General features: G+C 39.6%; 1 protein-coding gene and 1 non-coding gene across 2 annotated transcripts in view; one reads left to right on the top strand and one right to left on the bottom strand.

Moving 5' to 3' along the window:
• PIGX (phosphatidylinositol glycan anchor biosynthesis class X) overlaps positions 1-24,035 on the top strand; it is a gene marked incomplete at its 5' end in the record, with an annotated part of 41,875 nt that overhangs the window by 6,294 nt on the left and 11,546 nt on the right. Inside the window, 2 exon segments of the mRNA XM_027775057.1 lie at positions 9,660-9,801; positions 22,524-22,737. Of these exon segments, the coding sequence (XP_027630858.1) occupies positions 9,660-9,801; positions 22,524-22,737 (356 nt within the window).
• LOC114009320 (U6 spliceosomal RNA) lies at positions 9,329-9,433 on the bottom strand. Its single transcript, XR_003550764.1, has one exon. It is a non-coding gene; the product is annotated as a U6 spliceosomal RNA (small nuclear RNA).

The following is a 24,035-nucleotide window of genomic DNA, read 5'->3' as shown; positions in this document are numbered from 1 at the left end:
CCGGGGGTGGAGGAGTGCTTATCTTTCTGACTCTCATTTGCTCTCTCTCTCATTCTTATGCACATACACACATTCTATCATGGATAAAGAAAAAATACATTTAAGAAAGGTTTGGAAAAATAGAATTAATAATTTTTTCATAATATGCATTTTCCATGAAGTCATTGAAGACCCCTCCCCACATAGGTAAATGACTTCATAAAGATGAAAAAATACACCCAATATGTTCTCCTTTTTTTTTTTTTTTTTTTTTTAACGGTTTTTTCTTTTGTTTTTTTTTTTTTGAGAGGTTTTTGCTATAGGGTGCGTGTATCTGCCAGACAGAGAGAGACAGAGAGACAGAAAGTGAGAAATCACCCCCCCAAGGGGGGTTGGCCACGCCGCAGTCCCTTCTCCTCCATTCTCCTTTCAGGATCTTGGGCATGCACGCACACGCGCCCGGTGTGAGTTTTAAGCCACGGGGTCCGGGATGCAAACCATGGTCGACTACGTGGGAGTCCAGAGACATAGCCATTACGCTAACTGCTGGTCCCCACCCAATATGTTCTCATTAGTGGATTAAATGTTATCTTGGAAAAAGGTCCTGAAGCATCTTTGTCCTTTAAAAATTGATTTCTGATTATACAAATATTGAATGTTTATAAATACATGTATAGTGACCAGAAGAGAAGAGACTATAGATGTATTCTACTTTTATAGCATCAGAATGAAAGAGTGGCTCATAATAAGGTCTTAAGAGTAAAGTTACTAGAGATTGAATCTTGGCTCTAGTATAAGTTACTTGGCCTCTCAGTGCTTTGGGTTTCTTACAGCTAAAATAGGAATAATTCGGAGTTTTTAAAATCAACTTTGTTGAGTTTTGACAAATCTATGTAGCCAGCACTACAATAAAAATACAGAACATTTTCATCATCCTAGAAAATACTTATTCTCCCTTACCTGTACCTACCCCGAGCCAACCACTGATCTGCTTTTTGTCACTATATAGATTTTCTAGAATTTTATATAAATGAAATCATACACTACATGTTTTTTTTATATCTCGGTCTTTTACTCAGCATTATATCAGTGAGATTCATCCATGTTCTATGTAGCAATAATTTGTTCTTGTTTCCAGCTAAGTACGTACTTATATTTCTTTATTCATTGTTATATAATGACATTGGAGTAGTTTCCAATTTGGGGCTCTTATAAGGTAACTGCAGTGCACATCTTGTACACATCTTTATGTGGACATGCTTCTGTTTCTCTTGAGTACTGATGAGTAGAATTGCTGGATCTAAAATAGATGTATTTCGAACCTTTTAAGAAACTACCAAACAGTTTTCCAAAGTAGTTAATACTATTTCACATTTTCATCAGTAATATATGAAAGTTCTGTTTCTGCCACTTTCTTGTTAACACTTGTTATGGTTGGCCTTTTTAATTTTAGACATTCTGATAGCTATGCAGTGGAATTGCCTTTTAAATGCAGTTTACATTGGGACCAGCAGTTAGCATAATGGCTATGTCACTGAACTCCCATGTAGCCGACTGCGGTTTGAGTCCCGGACCCAGTGGCTTAAACTCACCCCGGGCACATGTCCGTGAGTGCCCAAGATCCCGAGAGGAGAATAGAGGAGAAGGGATTGCGGCCTTGCCATCTCTCCTGGGGGGTGATTTCTCGCTTTCTGTCTCTCTGTCTCTCACTGTCTTTCTGGCAAGCACATGTGCCCTATAGCAAAAACCTCTCCAAAAAAAATAAATAAAATAAAAAAATAAATGAGTTTGCATTTCCTGATGACTAATAATGTTCAGTTCTTTCTTTTTAATTTTTTTAAAAGAATAATTTTTTTAAGAATCATTTTATTTTTTATTTATTTTAATTTGACCAGAAAGAGACAGAGAGACAGAGAGAGGGAGGGAAAGTGAGAAAGCAACCCATCAGGTCTGGAACTCAAACCGTAGTCGGCCATGTGGGAGTTCAGTGCCCTTAACCACCATGCCACCTGCCAGCTTCAATGTTCAGCTTTTTCTATGCTTATTGGCCACTTGTGTATGTTCCTTTTTGAAGTACCTGCTTAAATCTTTTATCCATCTTTAAATTGGGTTACCTGTCATCATAATTTTGATTTGTAAGTATTTTTCATTTTGTTTTTATATAAGTGATTTTTTTTCTTTCTTTTTTTTTGGAGAGGTTTTTGCTATAGGGCATGTGCGCTCTCCAGAAAGAGAGAAACAGAGAGATAGAAAGTGAGAAATCACCCCCCCGGGGGGATGGCCATGCGCAATCCCTTCTCCTCCATTCTTCTCTTGGGATCTTGGGCATGCACGCACATGCGCCCGGCGTGAGTTTTAAGCCTCTGGGTCCGGGACGCGAACTGCGGTCGACTACGTGGGAGTCCAGCATCATAGCCATTACGCTAACTGATGTTCCCTATATAAGTGTTTTGTCAGAAATGTGCATGGGAGAATTTTCTCCCATTCTGTAGCTTTCCATTTCATTTTCTTGGTGAAGTCTTCCAAATAATAGACATTTCTATTTTTGTTAGAGTTTTTCTTTTATGACTTACTGTTTTTTTGTGTACTGTGTAAGAAATCCATGCCTATTCCAAGATCATGGAAATTTTCTCTTGGAAGTGCTTTCTGGGATTTGATCCATTTTTAATTAGGCTTTTAATGTACTGTATAGTGTTAGGTAAGAGTTGAGGTTAATTTTTTTTCGAGATGTATATCAAAGTGATCCAGCATCATTTGTTGAAAGGACTAGTCTTTCCTCATCACCTTATCTTAACATGATTATCTGAAATTAATTACCTTATATGTGAATCTGGTTTTTTTTTTTTCTGCTCTTTATTTAAACTATGTCCCATAGGCCAAATGACCTGTTTTTGTATGGCCTTGACCTAAATATGAGTTTTACAATTTTAGAGGCTAATAAACAAAAGCAAAGAAGAATACACGATGGAGACTTTACGTGGCTTACGAAGCCTAATGTTTACTATCAGGCTTTTTACAGATCTACACATCCATCCATAGGTCAGATATGTAATACCTTTTTTTTTAAGAATTATTTAATTTTATTTAATATTACTTTAATTTGTTGTAGGGCACATGTGCTTACCAGAGAGAGAAAGAGAGAGCAATCCGCTGGGTCTGGGACTTGAATCCTGGTCAGCCATGTGGAAGTCTGGCGCCTCAACCACCACAACACCTCCCAGTAATGTAGTATGTTGATAGCTGTAGCTTGGTAGTGTCTTGAAATCAAAAAGTGTGACTCTGCCAACTTTGGGGTTTTTAAATTGTTTTGTTTATTCTAGAATCTTTTCATTTACATATAAATTTTAGAGTCAACTTGATGCTTTCTTTTTTTCTTTCTTTTTTTGGAGAGGTTTTTGCTATAGAGTACATGCGCTTGCCAGAAAGACAAAGAGAGACAGAAAGACAGAAAGCGAGAAATCACCCCACAAGGGGGATGGCCACACCGCAATCTCTTCTCTTCCATTTTCCTCTCAGGATCTTGGGCACGCACGCACATGCACCCAGCGTGAGTTTAAGCCACTGGGTCCAGGACTCAAACCACAGTCAACTACACGGGAGTCCAGCAACATAGCCGTTATGCCAACTGCTGGTCCCACTAATGTTTTCTTTAAAAATGCTTCATGAGGCCTGGGTTCATTTCCTGGTCCAACCTAAAGGTTGGACTCTGTGGCATGCCACTGTAATCCAGGTGACTCGGGAAGGCTGAGACAGCAGGATCACTAGGTGAAGGCTGGCCTGGGAAGCAGTAAAACCAAAACCAAAAAAAAGATTTTTGAAATTTTGATTGTGAGTCTGCTGAAACTCTACATCAGTTTGGAGTGAACTGGTATGTTAACATTAATTAATGAGTGTTCCAATCCATGAATACAGCATTTCTATTTATTTTTTTCCTTCCATTTATATTAACAATGTTGTAGCTGTCAGAGCAGAGGTCTTGCACATATTTTGTTAAATTTATTGCTAAATATTTCATAATATCCTTTTAATTTCATGAGACTGGGAGACAGAGGAAAAGACAAGGGTCTCATGCTGCCACCTCCTCCTACTCTCAGCCTTCCCAACCAGCCATGACTGTGGGCATGCATGCTTGGTGTAGACAAGTCAACTGGGGAAGCGAACCTGCAGTTTTCCATGTAGATCTATCGTTGCTTGAGCAGTGCAGTACCACTGAGGCACTGAACTGACCCTATTCCATTTGTGTGTGTGTGTGTAAAGAGCATTGCTTTAAAATTTCACTTTCAGTTTATTGTTGAATATAGAAATATATAACTTTCATAAATTGACATTATACCTGAGTCCTTGCTGAAATCTCTTATTAATGCATATAGATTGTATGTAAGTTCCCTAATACATTCAACATAGATGATCATAGTTTACAAATAATTTGTCCACTTTCCATTTTCTATTTTTCCTATTTCTTTGAACTGGCTAGGATCTCTAATCCAGCATTGAATAAAAGTGGTGAGAGCAGACATTCTTGCCTTGTTCTTGATTTTAAGGGGAAAACTATCTTTTGCCATGCAGTATGATATTTGTGTTAGGTTATCAATTGAGAATGTTCTGTCATGTCCCTAGTATTTTGATAGTTTTGTTGTTGTTACAATTAGGCTTTATATTTTATCAAGTACTTTTTCTTCATCTATTAAGATCACATGATTTTTCTATTATGTTTTTTGTTGTTGTTGTTATTTATTTATTTTTTTTAGAGGTTTTTGTTATAGGGCCTGTGTGCTTGCCAGAAAGACAGACAAACACAGAGACAGAAAGTGAAAAATCACCCCCCAAGGGGGATGGCCACGCTGCAATCCCCTCCTCCATTCTCTTCTCGGGATCTTGGGCACGCACACACAGGCACCCAGCATGAGTTTATGCCACCAGGTCCGGGACTCAAACCATGGTCAATTACGTGGGAGTCTAGCAACATAGCCATTACACCAACTGCTGGTTCCATGTTGTTGTTATTTTGAGAGAGATTTTTGCCATAGGGTCCGTGCACTTGCCAGAGAGATAGAAAGCGAGAAATACCACCACCCCCCACCCCCCCAGGGAGGATGGCCATGCTGCAATCCCTTCTCCTCCATTCTCCTCTCGGGATCTTGGGCATGCACGCACACGCATCCAGAGAGAGTTTAAACCTCCGGGTCCGGGACTCAAATCGTGGTCAGCTACGTGGGAATTCAGTGGCATAGCTATTACGCTAACTGCTGGTCCCTTGCTTTTTCTTCTAAGATCAAAGATTATCAATTTTATTTATCTTTGTAAAATAATTTAATACATTTCTCTATTATTTGTTCACTCTGTTTCATTGATTTATGCTTTTTTAAAAGAATTATTAAAAAAAAAAAAAAGAATTATTTAATTTTATTTATTCATTCATTTATTTAAATTTGACCAGACACAGAAAGTGAAAGTGAGAAAGCAAGCCCCCAGGTCCAAGACTTCGAACCATGGTTAGCCATGTGGGAATGTCCAGCGTCTTAATCACCATGCCACCTGCTGATCTCCTTATGCTCTTTATTATTTCTTTTCTTTCACTGGGTTGAATTTCCTTTTAACTTTTTAATCGTTGATTTTAGACTTTTCCCCTTTGTGTAAGTATTTCTGAATTTAAACCTATTACCCTTTTGCAGGGCTTTTGCTGCATCCTACAAATTTTAACATACTTGTTTTCATTCACAATTACTTCAATATAGTTTCTGATTTCCTTTATGATTTTTTTTTTTGGGGGGGAGAGGTTTTCGCTATAGTGTGCTCGCCGGAAAGACAGAGACAGAGAGATAGAAAGTGAGAAATCACCCCCCCCCCCAAGGGGGAAGGCCACACCGCAATCCCTTCTCCTCCATTCTCCTCTCGGGATCTTGGGCGGGCATGCACATGCGCCCAGCGTGAGTTTAAGCCACCAGGTCCGGGGCTCGAATTGCGGTTGGCTACATAGGAGTTCAGCAACATAGCCAGTACGCTAACTGCTGGTCCCTCCTTTATGATTTTTTTTCCTAACCCATTAGTTATTTAGAAGTATATTGTTTGATTTTAGCCAGCTGCAATAGTGCAAGGGTAAAACAACACTTGCTGATTTTGAGGCCATGTGAGAAGGTCCTAATTTGCATCCTGTGCTCTCTCTTTGCATACAAGGCACATGTATGTGTGCCCATGATCCTGGCTGACTGAGGCTAGGGATTCAGTAACAGCATGAGGACCCTGTTGGAGATACACACCCCTATCCTTCTCACATGTCTACCATAGAAGAAATAAATAAAGCTTAAAAAGAAGTATGTTGTTTAATTTTAAGCTTTGGGGAAAATGTTTTCAGATCTCTATTACTGATTTCTAATTTCTTTTGTGGTTAGAGACCATATTCTTATTATTTTAGTTCTTTTAAACATCTAGCAACCTCTTTTATCACCCTGCATATGGTTTTTCTTGTGGACTTAAAATTGTGCTTTTGTTTGTTATAATACTGTATAAATGTTGGAGTGGGGACTGGAGGAGAAAGTGCGAAGGCAGGCACCTCCTCATGGGGCACTTCACACCACAGTGTTTTTTCCTCCATTTCTGTATCCCCTCAGGATTCTGAGCAGATCAACTTCATTGATAGTATAGTTTTTTTTGTTGTTGTTGTTTTTACTTTTTTTATCATTATTATTTTCCTGTTTAATCAGACAGAGAAAGAGAGAGAGAGACAGAGAAGGAAAGTGAGAAGGCAAGCCACCAGGTCCAGGACTTGAACTGCAGTCGGCCATGTGGGAGTCTGGTGCCTTTAACCACCACGCCACCTGCCAGCCCCAGTAGTATTGCTTATGTTACTGACCTGTCCCTCCTGGATACATAACAGATTTACAGCTTCTTTTCTCATAGTACTTTATGCTGTTCCTTGCCTGCTGCTTATTTTTGTTACTCTCTATATAATGTGTCATTTTTTAAAAAATCTTATTACTGTCAGAGGGCATATGTGCTTATCAGAGAGAGACAGAGATACAGAGGAAGAAGAAGAAAGCACCCTCCATTAGTGCATGGTCATAATATACTTTCTCTTCCATTTCTCTATCCAGTTGGGATTTGGGGCACACATATACACACATGCCTAGTGTTTTTCAGCTGTGGGGCTGGAATTTGAACCATGGTTGGCTCTGTAGAATCTGCCTCCCTTGACCACTAGGCTATGGGACTAGCCTTGTGTCTTTTTTCTTTGATACCTTTCAGGATTTTTTTACCCCCAGAGATTAGTATGCCTTGTGGGGTTTTTTTTTTTTGTTTTTTTTTTTGTATGTTTCTCCCACTTGGGATTGTTGAGCTTCTTGGATTTATGGGATCATTGCTTTTATGAAATTCAGGAATTTTTCAGTGACCATGTCAAGTGTTTAAAAATTTTATTTTTTCTATGAGTAAGAGAGTAAACAAACAAGAAATTCCCAAGAGATTCTGAACACTGATTCACCTCCCAGCTTTCAGCCAGCTCTGCACACATGTGTACATCTTCATTCTTGACATTGGAACCTATCTATGTAGAATTGCCTGATAGGGTGTTAAATTGTACTGCTGTGCCACCATCTGACCTCAAATTTTTCTCTGTTATATTCTCTCATCCTTTTTGTTTTTGTTTTTGTTTTTTTTTTTCCAAGTATACATGTACTAGACCATTTGATATTGTTTAAACATCAGTGAGACCATTCCTTCCTCAACTACCCAGTTTTTTGCCCCTCCGCACTTCAGTTTAGATAGTTTTTGTTGCTCTGTCTCCAAGTCACTAATCTTTTCTTCTTCACTGTCTAGTTGCTTTTAATCACATCTGAGTAACTTTATTACAGAAATAGTATTTTTCATCTCTTAAAGTTGTATGCATTTCCATTTGGGGGGGAAGTATATCATCTCTTTCTCATGATATTTGTGTACATTCTTGAACATGTTGGGCATATTTAAAATAACTTTTTAGATATTCTTTGCTAATTTTGTCACTTCTTTCATTTCATTTCACTTCATTTCATTTCTATTAACCGATACTTTTCCTGATTTTCTGTTAAATTTCCCTGCATCTTTGCCTGTTTAGTAATATTTGAATGCTAAACATTGTGAATGTTTTGGACATGAACTTTGTTGAGTGCGGATTTTTATTATCTTCTCAGGATGTTTTTTGTTTGTTTGTAGTTAGGTTATTTATTCATCAGTGATCATCTTAACCTTTTCTTGTTTAGTTCTAAAGTTAAAGTAGCCTTTACTCTAAAGCTAATTTGTCTACTAAAATTTTTTTTCCTATTGAGGTCTCTACTGAATGCCTTTTTTTTTTTTTTTTTTTTTTTTTGAGAGAGGTTTTTGCTGTAGGGTGCATGCACTCGCCAGACAGAGAGACAGAAAGTGAGAAATCACCCCCCAGGTGATGGCCATGCTGCAATCCCTTCTCCTCCGTTCTCTTCTCAGGATCTTGGGCACACACGCACACGCGCCTGGCGTGAGTTTTAAGCCACCGGGTCCGGGATGTGAACCACGGTCAACTACATGGGAGTCCAGTGACATAGCCATTATGCTAACTGCTGGTCCCTCTACTGAATGCTTCTATCTGTATATTTTTTTCCAATTGAGTTCTTTACTGAATGCTTTTATCTGTATATTTTGGTTGGTTGGAACTTGAATGTCTTCCAATCCTATGAGAAGTTTTAGAGTTTTTTCAGTTCCCTGATCATTTTTTCTCAGACTTGTGGAGTTACTCCTTACTGCAGCTTATCTTAGTATTCAGGAAGAATCTCAAAAGATTCCTATTCAGATTTCTGGAGCTCTTTGTTGTTAGAAGTTCACCTCTGGAACTTAGTACTGTGACTTTCAGCACTTTGGTTTCCCTAAACTTCTCTTTCTGTTTCCACAATTAACTTAGATAACTGGATCCCCCTCCCTGCACTGAGATCCAATATCTGCAGAAAGAAAGTTGGGGCAATTATGCATTTACACTAATAATTAATTTTTTAAAGAATTATTTTATTTAGCTTTATTATTATTATTATTACTTACCAGTTTTATCAGACAGACAGAGGGAGAGAGAGAGAAAGTAAGCCACCAGGTCCAGGACTTGAACCATGGTTGGCATATGAGAGTCCAGCACGTTTAACCACCATGCCACCTGCCAGCTCCAATAATTAATTTTTACATGTGGAATGAGGTAGAGGTCAGTGTTCATTTTTTTTCTGTATAGATAAAAATAAAATGTTTTAATACCATTTTTTGAAAAAACTATCATCAAATTATATTGGTTACATTTATTGAAAATTAGTGTGTCACTATTTCTGGACTCTATTCCTTTCTATTAATCTCTATTTTTAAAAAAAATATGGAACTCTTCATGAATTTGCATGTTATCCTTACTCAGGGGCCATGCTAATCTCCCTATCATTCCAATTTTAGTTATATGTGCTACCGAAGCAAGCACTGTTAATCTCTATTTTCATACTAATGCTTTACTGTGGCTTATAACATGAATTATGAAAGCTCTAATAGGTGATTCTGATATAATAGAAGTACTTCATTTTACTTTGTAATCTACTTTTGGAAAATGAATTTGAAATATAGTGTTTCTGCTAATATGAATATAGTGTTGTGCAATCTCATTGAACAATTGAATGAAGAGGTTTACTTTAAATGTACTTGTCTTACAGAGACCTTTTAATAAAAGTGAAATTTGGAGAGAGCATTGAGGACTTACAGACCTGTCGACTCTTAATTAAACACTACATTCCAACAGGACTTTTTGTGGATCCTTATGAGTTGGCTTCATTACGAGAGAGGAACATAACAGAGGTACAGCTATTAGGTTTTATTTATTTTTTTTCTTGACAGAAAAATTAATTGAGGGTTGTCTTAATTCGTATAGGCAAAATAGTACGTAAGATAATATTGTAGTGTTTTTTTTTTTTCATTTTGTATAAAGTGACATTTTTAGGGATAAGGTGAGAGTATTCAACTAGTGAGTGGTAACTTATTAGGAATAAACCTACTAAACTAAGCTTTTTAAATGGTTTTGAGGAACCAGCAGATGGTATAATGGTTACATCACTGGACTCCCATGTAGCTATCCTTAGTTCAAGTCCCGGACCCACCTTGAAACTCATTCTGGGTATGTATGCATGCATGCCCAAGATCCTGAAAGGAGACTGGAGGAGAAGGAATTGTGGTGTGACCTTCCTCCTGGGGAAGTGATTGCTCACTTTCTGTCTTTCTGTCTATCTCTAGTGAGTGCACGTACACTATAGCAAAAAAATAAAATCTCTTAAATAAACAAATAAATGCCTTTGATAGGATAGTTCATAGTTTATCACTAAGAAAATTCTGTGTGTTGTGGATACATATATATGTCTTGAGAAGATTAATGATTAATAAATAATGCTTCAAGTTAATTTTGTTTTGTTTTGTTTTTGTCATAGGACACATACACTCACTAGAGAGAGACAGAGAGAGGGAAAAAGTGAGAAATCGCCCCTGTAAGGGGGATGACCACACTGCAGTCCTTTCTCCTCCATTATCATCTTGGGATTTTAGGCACACATATACATGTGCCCAGCATGAGTTTTAAACCACTGGGTCTAGGACTCCAACCATGGTTAACCATGTGGGAATCCAGAGCCTTAATCACCACACCACCTGCTGGCCCCTCAACTTTACCCTTTTTTTAAAAAGAATTATTTAATTTTATTATATTTATTTTTAAATTTGACCAGGAAGAGACAGAGAGAGAGAGAGAGCCAAAGGGAAAGTGAGAAAGCAAGCCACCAGGTCTGGAACTCAAACCATACCATGTGGGAATACAGTGCATTCACCACTTGATAGACATAGAATACCCACACATTTGTGTAATGTGGCTGTGGGAGGAAAGGAAACTAATATTTACTAGATAGCTATGCACTAGCTATCTTAAGTGTTTAAAAGGTATCAAGAAGGACCAGCAGGTGACGTAATGGGTATGTCACTGGACTCCCACATGTTTGACCATGGTTCGTGTCCTGGACCTGGTAGCTTAAGACTTATGCCAGGTGCATGTGCATGCATGCCCAAAATCCCAAGAGGAGAATAGAGGAGGGGAGACTGTGGCATGGTCATCCCCCTTGGGGGGTAATTTCTCGCTTTCTGTCTCTCTGACAAGCGTACGTGCTCTATAGCAGAAATCTCTCTAAAACATAAAAAGCAAGGAAAACATTTAAGAAAGATTGTGTTCTACACTCTTTACATAAATCTTTTTTTCATATTGCCAGAGAGAGAGAGCACCTCCCCATGGAGCATTGTTACACCACAATCCTTTTCCCTCCATTTCTCCATCCTGTCAGGATTTTGAGCATGCAGGCACATGCACCTGGTATAATTAGTTTGAGCTGCAGATGCTGGGACTCTTGTAGTTGACCATGTGGGATCCAGGTTCTTATTCACTGTGATCTTTGAACCATGGCTGTTGGGACTCTAACCCATAGTTGGCTGTCCAGTTTCCTATGTGCTATGCTTAGCTACTGTCCTGTGAGACTACCCTCTTCCCCCTTTTTTAAATGAAAGAGAGTGAGAGAGGGTCTTGCTCAGTTCGGGGTCTTCCTGCTTCGAACTCCTGGTTAGTTAAGATTGCTGGCTAGTGCCACTGTGCCCAGCCTGTATAGGTTAGTCCAGGAACTAAACCTAGCTTCTCATGTGGCCCCAGCCTCTTACTGCAGCACCCTACCATTTGCACCACTGTAGCTGGACCCATAAATTAATCTTTATAACAACCCTAGAGGTGTGATCTCCATTTTCTAGATAAGGAAACTGAGGCACAAAGAGGTCAGGTAACTTAGTCATCGATCATATAGGAAAATGGTAAAGCCAAGAAACGGTTCCAGAGTTGTCTAGTTACAAATTTGCTGTTCCTCCTAGAGATGACTCTTAAGCTGTAGTTAAGAGTTCCCGATTTGATAAGTATTTCCTGAGGGCATTTTTTATAGATTATTAGGAAATCCTGATTTAGTGCATCTAGGTTGGACCTACAAATCTGTTATTAACAACCCAGATGACTCTTACTAATAAATTTTGGGAAACAATGCCCTGCAGTGTAGTAGTTAAGCACTATGCACGGGGAACCAGATCCCACATGGCTGACCAAGGTTTGAATACTGGCCCTAATGGCTTGAAAAACACAGTAGGGGGACCAGCAGTTAGTGTAGTGGCTATGTTGCTGGACTCCCATGTAGGCGACCACAGTTTGAGTCCTGGACCCGGTGGCTTAAACTCACGCTGGGCACGTGTGCGTGCGTGCCCAAGATCCCAAGAGGAGAATGGAGGAGAAGGGATTGTAGTGTGGCCATCCTCCCTGGGGAGTGATTTCTTGCTTTCTGTCTCTCTGTTTCTCTCTGTCTCTCTGGCAAGCACACATGCCCTATAGCAAAAACCTCTTTAAAAAAAAACAAAATGCAGTAGGTGCATATGGGTATGTATGTGTCCAGAATCCCAGTGGCATGGAAAAATGGAGGAAAAGGATTGTGTTATGACCATTTTCTGTTGAGGGCTGCTTTCTCTGGTGAGCATGTGTCTGCTGACAATAAAACAAATTTTGGGTGAAAACACTGTTATTCATAAGATTATAAGCTACATATGAAATTTTTAAAGTGCCAAATAGATAATGCACATATGTGTAGTTACTCATAATGGTAATTTATTTCTAATTGTGGTTTAGGCCAATTACTCATTTCAGTTATTTTAATATTAATTGTTTTGACTAGGTAATTGCATTCTCATGCAATTCAAAATTCAGGACATATAAAAAATATATAAGGGGATTTATGAAATTTTATGGAAAATGGAGTTAAAGTACAAGTTTATTTTAGTGACAAAAAATTAGAAATCCATGCGTTTTTCATAATAGTTTTTTTCCTTGATCTTTTTGAAGTCCCCTTCATACAATAATAAGCTCCCACCTGTGTCAGTCCCAGGTCACCAAGTGTCTTTCTGTGTTTCCAGGTTTCTGTGTGTGTATTTATAGGAATATAGAACCATCTACCAAATAAGATCATGTTCACAGTATCTTGACTAACAAAAATTAGCAAATATGCAAGGATATGGGAAAATACAACATGTAATGAAATAAAGCCAATCCAGAACTGATCTAGAAGTTAGATTTACCAAACAGGCCGTTAACACATGGCCTAGCTGCTGTGGTGCAGCGCTAATAGAATGCCTTGCAAGGGTGGAGGCCATGTGGTGCCCACAGGTTTAGATCCCTCGGTTGACTTGAAAACACGGGGTGCACATGGGCACCCAGGAGAAGATTGAGGGTTGGGGCAAGGGTGTGGCAGTGTGACAAGACCCTGTCAAGAATGCTTTCTCTCTCTCTCCTTTGTGTGTATGCTCTAGCTTAAAAAAGGGTATTATGATGGTATTACATGTGTTTGAAAGTTAGACATTGAAGTTTTTTTTTGTTTTTGGAGAGGTTTTTGCCATAGGGCGTGTGCGCTTGCCAGAGAGAGACAGAGAGACAGAAAGCGAGAACTCATCCCCCAGGGGGGATGGCCACACCACAATCCCTTCTCCTCCATTCTCCTCTCAGTATCTTGGGCACACATGCACACACGCCTGGCGTGAGTTTAAGCGACCGGGTCCAGGACGCGAACCACAGTAGACTACATGGGAGTCCCGCAACATAGCCATTACGCTAACTGCTGGTCCCAGACATTGAAGATATTTTTAAAAGCCAGCATTGAGCTTACCAAGACATGTGAGATGAAATACTCTGGATGAGAGGAATGGCAGACCAAACATCACAGATGAAATGAACATGAAGATGTAGCAGAAAGTACTAGAAATATAAAACATTTTAAAAATTTATAAGGTAGGGGCCAGCAGGTAGCATGATGGTTAAGGGTGCTAGACTCTCACATGGCCAACCGCTGTTTGAGTCCTGGGCCTGGAGGCTTGCTTCTCACTTTCTCTATTTCTCTCTCACTCTGTCCCTCTCTCTCTCACTCTGTCCCTCTCTCTCTCACTCTGTCCCTCTCTGGTGGAATTAAAATTAATAAATAAATAAAGTATTTCTTAAAAAAATTTTTTTAAGGCAAATGGAGGGGCTGCCAGGTGACATGGTGACTAGGGTGCTGGGCTCCCACATGGCTGACCACCACGGTCAAGTCTCATATCTCAGACCAGGCAGCTTGCTTTTTCACTTTTTCTCTTTCTCTCTCTCTGTCCCTCTCCAGTCAAATTAAAATAAATAAATAAAGTTAAATAAAATAATTCTTTAAGAAAAAGGTGAATGGAGCATTATTGAACTGTATAACAACTTAAGTAGCTTACCTTCCATTACATAATTAGAATAAAATTGTTACATATGGAGGAATAAGATAACAATGACAGCAGATTTTTTTTGCTGGAAGTAATGGATACAAGACAGTGCAGCAACATCCTTAAAGTTTTGAAACAAAAACCTGTGAAGTTTGAATTCTGTATCCAGTGACAGCATCTTTCAAGGTAAAGTTGAGAGGAAGACTGAATTTTAGACACACGAAGCTGAAAGAACTCATCACCATCAGACCTCCACCACAAGAGATGACAAGGGAAGTCCTCCAAGTGAAGGAAAACAATACCAGATCAAATCTGGGTCTGCACTCTGGAAGGTAGAACACTTGACATGGCGACTACATGGGTCAACATGAAAGGGTTTTTTCCTTATTTAAATCTCTTTATGAGATACTTGACAAAAATAACAACAGTGTAGTGTAGTGTAGCGATCATACATATCTAAAAAAAAAATAACATGACAGAAATATCACAGAGGCTGGGAGGGGAAAATTGGAAGTATACTTTTGTTAGGTGGTTATTTTTAATGTGAAATTGTTTAATATCACTTGAAGGTAGATTATGATAAGTTAAAAATGTAGCGCCAGCTGGTGGCATGGTGGTTAAGGTAGCTGGATCTGATGTGACTGACTATGTGGTTCAAGTCCCAAACATGGTGGTTTGAAAAACACATCGGGCAAGTGTTGTGCATGCTCAAAATCCCAAGAGGAGGCTGGAAGAGAAGAGATTGTTTTGTGGCCATCCCCCTTAAGGGAAACTCTCTCTCTCTATCTCTGGCAAGTACACATGCTGAATAGCAATTTTTTTAAAAAAGTAAACCCTAAAACAACCACAGAAATGAAGACAATTATAGCTAATATGCAAACAAATACCAGATAAGGTGGCATTACAAAGAAAATTCAGTTAACCCAGTAGGTTAAAAGAGACCAAAGGAAATAGATAACAGATATTATAAATAGAGAACAAACACCAAGATGATAGATTTAAACTTAACCATATCAATAGTCATATTAAGTGTTAAATATCTATCCCTCATTTAAAGACAAAAATCAGGGACCAATAGATGGTGTGGTGGTTACATCGCTGGGCTCCCACGTAGTTGACTGCAGTTCAAGTCCTGGACCTGGCCGCTTAAGACTCACGTTATGTGCGTGTGGGAAGCATGGAGGAGAAGGGATTATGGCATGCCATTCCCCCTGGGGGGTTATTTCTCACTTTCTGTCTCTCTAGTGAGCGCACGTGTCCTATAGCAAAAATATCTCCCCCTAAAAAAGAAAGTAAAAGGATGGAAAAAGATGTGCTCATTCTGAGTAGAAGGTAGCTGGAGTGACTGTGCCTGTGTGTATGTATCTTTGTATTGTGATAGAGTGCGTAAGAGTGACAAAGAGGAGCACCCTCCCCAAGGTCTGTTCATGCTGCAGTCCCTCTTCCCCCAGTCCCCTAGCCTGTCTGATCTCAGGCACTTGTGCGTGTTTTCAGTTTGCTTCAGGTTGACCATGCTGATGATTCAAACTGTGGTTGCCATATGGGATCTGGCTTCCATTGAGTGGTGCCCTACCATTGCACCATAGAACCAGCAACTTCCTCCCAACCCTTTTTAGCTAGGCGTTCACTTACTATGGTATAATCCTTCTTCCTCAGCATCCCAAATCACTGCAATTACAGGTGGCATGCCATTGCACCAGGCCTTTAAGTTGGCCTGAGAATCAAATGCAGGCTTCCAATATGGAACACAGTGTCTTAGCAGTATGCATAGAGTGGCTGTATTAGTAGTAGACAAAGTGGGTTTTGGAGCAAAGACTATCACCAGAACTTTGGAAAAAAAAAAAAAAAGTCATTTAGATAATGGGATCAATTCATTAGTAGGAAATAGCAATCCTAAACATTTATGTACCTAGTAACAGAACCTCAGAATACATGAAGCAAAAGCTGCTACAACTGCAACATGAAATAGTCAAATCCAGGGACCAGCAGTTAGCGTAATGGCTATGTCGCTTGACTCCCACGTAGTTGACCCCGGTTCGAGTCCCGGACCTGGTGCCTTAAACTCACGCCAGGCACATGTGCGTGTGTGCCCAAGATCCCAAGAGGAGAATGGAGGAGAAGGGATTGCGGTGTGGCCATCCCCCCTGGGGGGTGATTTCTCGCTTTCTGTCTCTGTCTATCTGGCGAGCGCACACGCCCTATAGCAAAAACCTCTCCGGGGGAAAAAGAAAAAAAACAACTTTGGGAACCAGCAGTTAGCGTAATGGCTATGTCGCTGGACTCCCACGTAGTTGACCGTGGTTCACGTCCCGGACCCGGTGGCTTAAAACTCATGCTAGCCGCATGTGCGTGCTTGCCCAAGATCCCAAGAGGAGAATGGAGGAGAAGGGATTGCGCTGTGGCCATCCCCCCTGGGGGGTGATTTCTCGCTTTCTGTCTCTGTCTATCTGGCGAGCGCACACGCCCTATAGCAAAAACTTCTCAAAAAAAAAAAAAGAAAAAGAAATAGTCAAATCCACAGTTATAGTTGGAGACTTCAGTGCCCCTTCCTCCAATAATGAATAGAAGAAGACAGAAAATTAATAAGGATATAGAAGATTTGAACAAAGCTATCAACCAGCTTGACCTAAGAAGACATAGAACATTTCACCCAATTACAGTAGAATGCTCATTGTTCTTAGATGTACATAGATCATTTACCAAGATAGTGTTATTCTGGACCTCACAACAAGCCTCAAATGGGACCAACTGATGGTGTAGTGGTAATGTTGCTGAGCTCCCACAGGGTCACCAGCATTTCAAGTCCTGGACCTGGTGGCTTTAAACTCATCTAGGCGAGTGTGCGTGCACTCCCAAAATCCCAGAGAACAGAGGAGAAGGGATTGTGGAGTGGCTACCACCTAAGGGGGTGATTTCTCACTCTCTGTCTCTCTGGTGAGTGTACATGCCTATAGCAAAAATCTCTCTAAAAAACAAACAAAACAAACCTCAATTCAGGCTAGCGGATGGTATAGTGGTTAAGTGCTAGACTCCCACATAGCCAACTGTCGTTAAAGTCCCAGGCCCAGTGACTTGGGAATCATGCTGGGCATTTATGCCTGAATGCCCAAAATCCTGAGAGGAGACTGGAGAAGAAGGGCTTGTGGTATGGCCAACCCTCCGAGGAGTGATTTCTCATTTTTCCTGTCTCTGGTGAGTGCACATGATCTATGGCAAAAACCTTTAAAAAAAAAAAAAAAAAAAAGCTTTAATGAATTTGAGAGAATTCAAATTTTCAAATTTTATGATGTATGTACTTTGAGCACAGTAGAATTAAATTAGAAATCAAGGGGCTGGCAAGTGGCATGGTGGTTAAGGTGCTGGACTTCCATATGGCCAACTGCGGTTTGAGTCCTGGAACTGGTGACTTACTTCCTCACTTTCCCTCTTTTTCTTTCCATCTCTGGTCAAATTAAATTAATAATAATAATTCTTTTAAAAAATTATTTAATTTTATTATTATTATTATTATTTTGACCAGGGAGAGACAGGGAGAGGGAAAGTGAGAAAGCAAGCCATTAGGCCCAGGATTCGAACCCCAGTCAGCCATGTGGGAGTCTAGCACCTTAACCACACAACCTGATGACCCTTATGAATAATTCTTTAAAAAGAAACAGTCAGTTAATAACAGAAGTTCTGTGGTAAAGTCTCAAATATTTGGGAAGTAAATAGCATACCAGGGGTCTTTAAAAGTTCATGGAAAATGTGCATTATGAAAAACTATACATGGATTTCAAAATTTCTTACACCGAAATAAGCTCATACTTTAATTTTTTAAATGAACTTTTTAAAGTACCTTTATACTTTTAAGTAATTCATGGGTCAAAGGAGGAATAGAAAGGGAATAAAGAGTATTTTGAATGGAATAAAAAAGGAAAACACAATACATTAGAATAAGTGGTAGGCTGCTAAAACTATACTTAATGGGAAATTTTTAGCACTAAATGCCTATGTGAGAAAAAAGAAAGGAAAGGTCTCAACTCAGTGACCTCAGCTAAGCCTCCTTAAAAGAATAAACAAGAGCAAATGAATCTAAAGTATGTAGAATAGAAATAAAGATCATAGCAGAAATCAATGAAATAAAAACAAAAACACAATAGAGAAAAAACAGTGAAACCAAAAGTCATTTCTTTGAGATGAATAAAATTGATAAATGTTAGCTAGACTGATCATTTAAAAATGTATATATTTATATCTTAGTATGAGAATAGTATACATTTCATTTTTAGAAAGTTTCACATTTTTAGAATGTACAAGTTGTTCAAAGGCACCAATTACTTTTTTTTTTTTTTTTTTTGGAGAGGTTTTTGCTATAGGGTGCGTGCGCTCACCAGAAAGAGACAGAGAGAAAGCGAGAAATCACTTCCTGGGGGAATGGCCATGCCACAGTCCCTTCTCCTCCATTTTCCTCTCGGGCACGCATGCACATATGCCCAGTGTGGATTTAAGCCATCGGGTCCAGGACTCAAACCGTGGTCGACTACATGGGAGTCCAGTGACATAATCATTTTGCCATCTGCTGGTCCCCAGTTGCTATGTTTTAACTGGAGAATGTTTTGGTTTTGTGAAGGAGCTCTGTCTAGTCAGTGAGAAAAAGACCTAGTGAATATAACAGACAAGGCAATCATAGCTTGATTCTTTTAACTTTGCTGTTGGTTGTAACACATAACTGGCAAATTTCAAAGATAAAGAGGATGGGAGTTAGGGTTTTCTGCAAGAAGTTTAAGTGAAAAATACAGGGATGAACCGGTAGAGTATGGGATTTTTAGGTTAGTGAAATTACCTTGTATGATACTATAATTGTGGAGATGTGTTGTTTTACATTTGCCACAATCCATAGAATGTACCACATAAGAAGTGAACCCTAGTATAAACTATAGGCTTTAATTAGTAATAAAGTATCAATATTGGCTCATTATACACACACAGAATCACATATAGGCATCACATATAGACATCAAATATAATCTGAGTTTGTGGGCAAATGTACACACATACAATTTTTCTTTAGATTTTTTATGCACAGCCCTGAAATATTGCAGAAATGGCCACCATTAATTTTTCCCATCGTGGCAAGCATTCTAATTTTCCTTTTTGATAGGGACACCAAGTGCTATATGTTTTCTGATTTTTGTTTTTTTGCTATAGGGTGTGTGCGCTCACCAGAGGGAGAAGGAAAGTGAGAAATCACTTCTGGCGGGAGGGCAGGGAATGACCACATTGTAATCCCTTCTCCTCCATTCCATTCTCCTCTTGGGATTTTGGGCATGCACACATATGCACCTTGCATGATTTTTTATTTTTTTTTGAGAGGTTTTTGCTATAGGGCGTGTGGGCTCGCCAGACAGACAGAGAGACAGAAAGCGAGAAATCACCCCCTGGGGGGATGGCCACGCCGCAATCCCTTCTCCTCCATTCTCCTCGGGATCTTGGGCACGCACACGCATGTGCCTGGCGTGAGTTTTAAGCCACCGAGTCCGGGACGCGAACCGCGGTCGACTACGTGGGAGTCCAGCACCATAGCCATTACGCTAACTGCTGGTCCCAACCTGGCATGATTTTTTTTAAACCGCCAGTCTGGGACTTGAGCCTTGGTTGGCCATGTGGAAGTTGAGAGCTTTAACCTCCACGCCACCTGCTGGCACACGTATGCTATACTTTTTTCAGATGTTATTTTCTCTCTGTCAGTCACAGAAGTAACAACTTATTGAAGAAATTACATAATTTCATGAGTCATAAGGGTCCTCAGAAGTGATCAAATGAAGGTAGTTTTCAGGTTCCAGCTATTGCTTGAACTATGTGGAGGTGGGGGGTGAGGAGGTATATAGAAACTGTACTTCTTGTTCAGTATTTCTGTAAACCTGAAACTGCTCTAAAAAATACATTAATTTAAAAATACACACACATACACACACACACACACACACACACACACACACACCCCATACTAAGAGAAGGCTGCTAAAAAGGTAATGCAAGTTTTTCTTAAAGAAAATAATACTGCTACTGTATAAGTATTTCAGAAGGCAGTTTATAAGAGAAATGTTTTAGAGACCAATAATAAGAAATCCAGAGAACTGTTTCCCTGGAGAGGCAAAGACTTAGTGGTGGTAGCATGGCTGCCTTCTGATGTTGAAGGACCTTTAGTGGAATAAACAGATTGGGCCAGATAGGTGGCATAGTGGTTAAAGCAGTTGGGCCCAGTGGTTTAAAAAACATGCTGGGCACACCCGCATGCCAAAAATCCTGAGACGAGAATGGAGGAAAAGGGATTGCAGTATGGTTATTCCCCCCTGGGGGGAGGTGCTTTCTCTCTCTCTGTCTCTCTCTCCAGCAGGCGTACATGACCTATACCAAATTGGAAAGAAAAAAGGTAGCCAGACATGGTATGGAGGTGATACCCATACTCCTAGCTACTTTGGAGGCTGAAGCAGAAGAACTGAGAAGCCAGCCTGGCCAGTGTAGCAAGACAAGCAAGAACAAAGAGCAACTGGTGATGGTTATGGGCCAGTACCTGAGTTTCTATGTGTGCAAAAGAAATAACCTATTACCATTAGATGGAATGAGATGACTTAAAGTAACGAGTTCCCTTCCGGTCATTGAAAATATGCAAGCGGTGGCTGATACCTGAAAAGCATCTTCACTGGGAGAGTGGTTTCTTTAATCACTTCTGAGGTCCCTTAGGACTCATAAAATTATATAATTCCTTCAATGAATTCTATTACTCTTGGATTAACAGAGAAGAAACTACATGTAAAAGAAGTATATCACTTGGTATCCCTGTCCAATAGGAATACTGGGATGTGGACTGGCCCCATAGCCTAGTGGTTAAGGGAGCCAAATTTTATATGGCCAAGTGAGGTTCGAAACCTGTGAGAAACACGTCAGGTGTGTGTGCATGAGTACCTCAAATCCCAGTGGGATGGAGAAATAGAGATGGGGTTGCAGCATGACTGTGCCTTGTTTAGGGAGTGCTTTCTCCCTCTTTGACCTGTGTCTCTGGCAAGCACACATGCCCTCTGACAACTAAAGAAGAAAAAGAAATAAACAAGGAAAATTAGGATGCTTGCTGTGATGGGAAAAAATCAATACTGTGTTTCTGAGTTATGTTAGGGCTTTGCATAGTGAGTCTAAAGAGAAGTTGGATGTTTGAGTGTGTGTATGTATTTATCTATACACCCAGATTATATATAATACCTAATTGTATATGTGTGTATACAGACAGATACATATATAATAAATAAAACCATGCACAAGTTATAACTCAGGAATAATTTCTACTATATGTACATTTTTACTTTTGGTATAGAATATTTACATTAAAATGGCTTTTGCCATATTTTTAAAAAAATCACTTATTGTAGATAGCAGGTGGTATAATAGTTAAGGTGCTGAACTCCCACATGGCCAACTGTGGTTCAAGCCTTAGACCTAGTGTCTTGAAAGTCACTCCAGGTGCATGTGCATGTGTGTCCAAAATCCCAAGAGAAGAATGGAGGGGAAAGGATTATGATGTGTCCATCCCCTCCTGGGGGAGTGATTTCTTACTTTTCTCTCTCGCTGTCTCCCTTCGTCTCTCTCTGGTGAGTGCTCATACCCTATGACAAAAATCTAAAAAAAAAATTTTTTTTAATTTACCTTTTCTTCCATTAACTTTTCACACCTGTTGTAAAAAGAGTACTGAGGGAATGGCAGATGTAGTAATGGTTATGTTACTGGACTCCCACATAGTTGACTGGGGTTCGAATTTTGGACCCAGCAGCTTAAAACTCATGCTGGGCTTGTGTGTATGTGCATGCACAAAATCCTGAGAAGAGAATGAAGAAGGGATTACAGCATGGCCATCCCCCCAGTGAAGTGATTTCTTGCTTTCTGTCTCTGTCTCTCTGGTGAGTATATGCACCCTATAGCAAAAGTCTCTAAAAAAAAAAAACGAGTGCTGACTTTTGCTTTGACTTCCTGACCACACTGCCCTATCTTACTTATTACTATCTTTCTTCTCTGAAGAACAGGAAATTACCAGAATGATACAGTCATTTTAACCATTTTTGTCTTATTAGTTTTCATGCTTACTGCATAAAGAGGAATAAGTTTGAGACTTCTTTATATCTCTTATCACAATCTTCCGGTTATATTTTTGCTTCTTAAAAATAATCTTGTTTCTTCTTTTCGATTATTTATTTTCTTTTTGATAGGCAGTGATGGTTTCAGAAGATTCTAATATAGAAGCCCCTAATTACTTGTCCAAGGAATCTGAAGTTCTCATTTATGTCAAACAAGATTCACAGCACATTGCTTATTTCCAGGCCCTTCTGCCTGTGCACTACCGTTACCATCGGCCACATGGTAAAGATGAAGAAACTTTTATTGTGGTCAGTAACCCGGACTTACTGATGTATTGTGACCAAGGTGAGAGTTACAGATTTTTTTCCTGGGGGATGAAAATAAGAATAAAGGTATGGTGGCAAATCTGCAGTCAGACAAGGGACAGCAAAAGTATGTTTTTTATTTTCAATTTTTTGGTTATACATATAGAAAACGTATAGAAAAATTATACAAATAGGACCTGCAGATGGCTTAGTGGTTATGACCCTGGATTCTCATGTAGTCAACTGCAGTTCGAGTCCCAGACGTGGGACTCCCCCAGGGAGTGTTTTCTCATGTTCTGTCTCTCTCCGTCTTTCCGGTGAGTATATGCACCATGTAGCAAAAATCTCTCTTAAAAAAAATTATATAAATGTACAGTTTAATAAACTACTGTAAGGCAAGTACCCTTGTAACTACCACCCAGGTCTAGTAACAGAAGTTGGCCAGTCACCCTAGCAGCAACTCCTTGTGTTCTGTCCTGATCATAGCTTCCTCTTTACCTCCAAGAATTAATTCTCTGTGCTAACTTTTCTTTCTTTTTCTTTGGAGGGATTTTTGCTGTAGGGCGCATATGCTTGCTGGAGAAACAAAGAGACAGGAAATGAGAACTCCTCAGTGGGGATGCCATGCCACAATATCTTCTCCTCCGTTCTTCACTTGGGATTTTGGGAATGCACACACATGTGCCTGGTGTGAGTTTCAAGCCACCAAGTCCAGAATTTGAACTGCAGTTGACCACGTGGGTGTCCAGTGCCTTAACCACTATGCCACCTATTGTTCCTTTTTTTTTTAAAGGAGCATCATTTATTTATTTAGAGTTTCGCTGTAGGGCACATATGCTCACCAAGAAGACAGAAACAGAGAGAGAGAGAGAAAGTGAACAGTCATCTCCAAAGGGGATGATTTTCTTCTCCTGTTGGGATTTTGGACATGCATGCACATGTGCCTGGAGTGATTTTCAAGCCACCAGGTCCAAGACTTTTAACTGCTGAGTCAGCCATGTGCGAGTCTAGTGCTTTCACCTCCGTGCCACCTGCGGGCCTATAACTTTTAATCACTTCCTAATGTTTCCTTACACTTTTTTTTAAAATAATTTTTTAATTTTAGCTTTATTGTATTTATTTATTATGTATTAATTTAAATTTGACCAGAGAGGGACAGAGAGAGAGAGAAAGCATGCTGCCAGGTCTGGGACTCGAACCACAGTTGGCCAGGTTGGAGTACAGTGCCCTTAACCACTATGCCACCTGCTGGCTCCTATTTCCTTACACTTTTATCACCTAAATGGGCAGTCTTTTTTTTTTTTTTTTTTTTAAAGACAGCGATACCATTTAATTTAA

Source organism: Tupaia chinensis, unplaced genomic scaffold (assembly GCF_000334495.1).
Source record: "Tupaia chinensis unplaced genomic scaffold, TupChi_1.0 Scaffold000515_1, whole genome shotgun sequence".
In the NCBI taxonomy this organism is placed as follows: Eukaryota; Metazoa; Chordata; class Mammalia; order Scandentia; family Tupaiidae; genus Tupaia; species Tupaia belangeri.
Note: the sequence above shows the minus strand (reverse complement) of the source record. Positions and strands in the feature narration are given on the sequence as shown.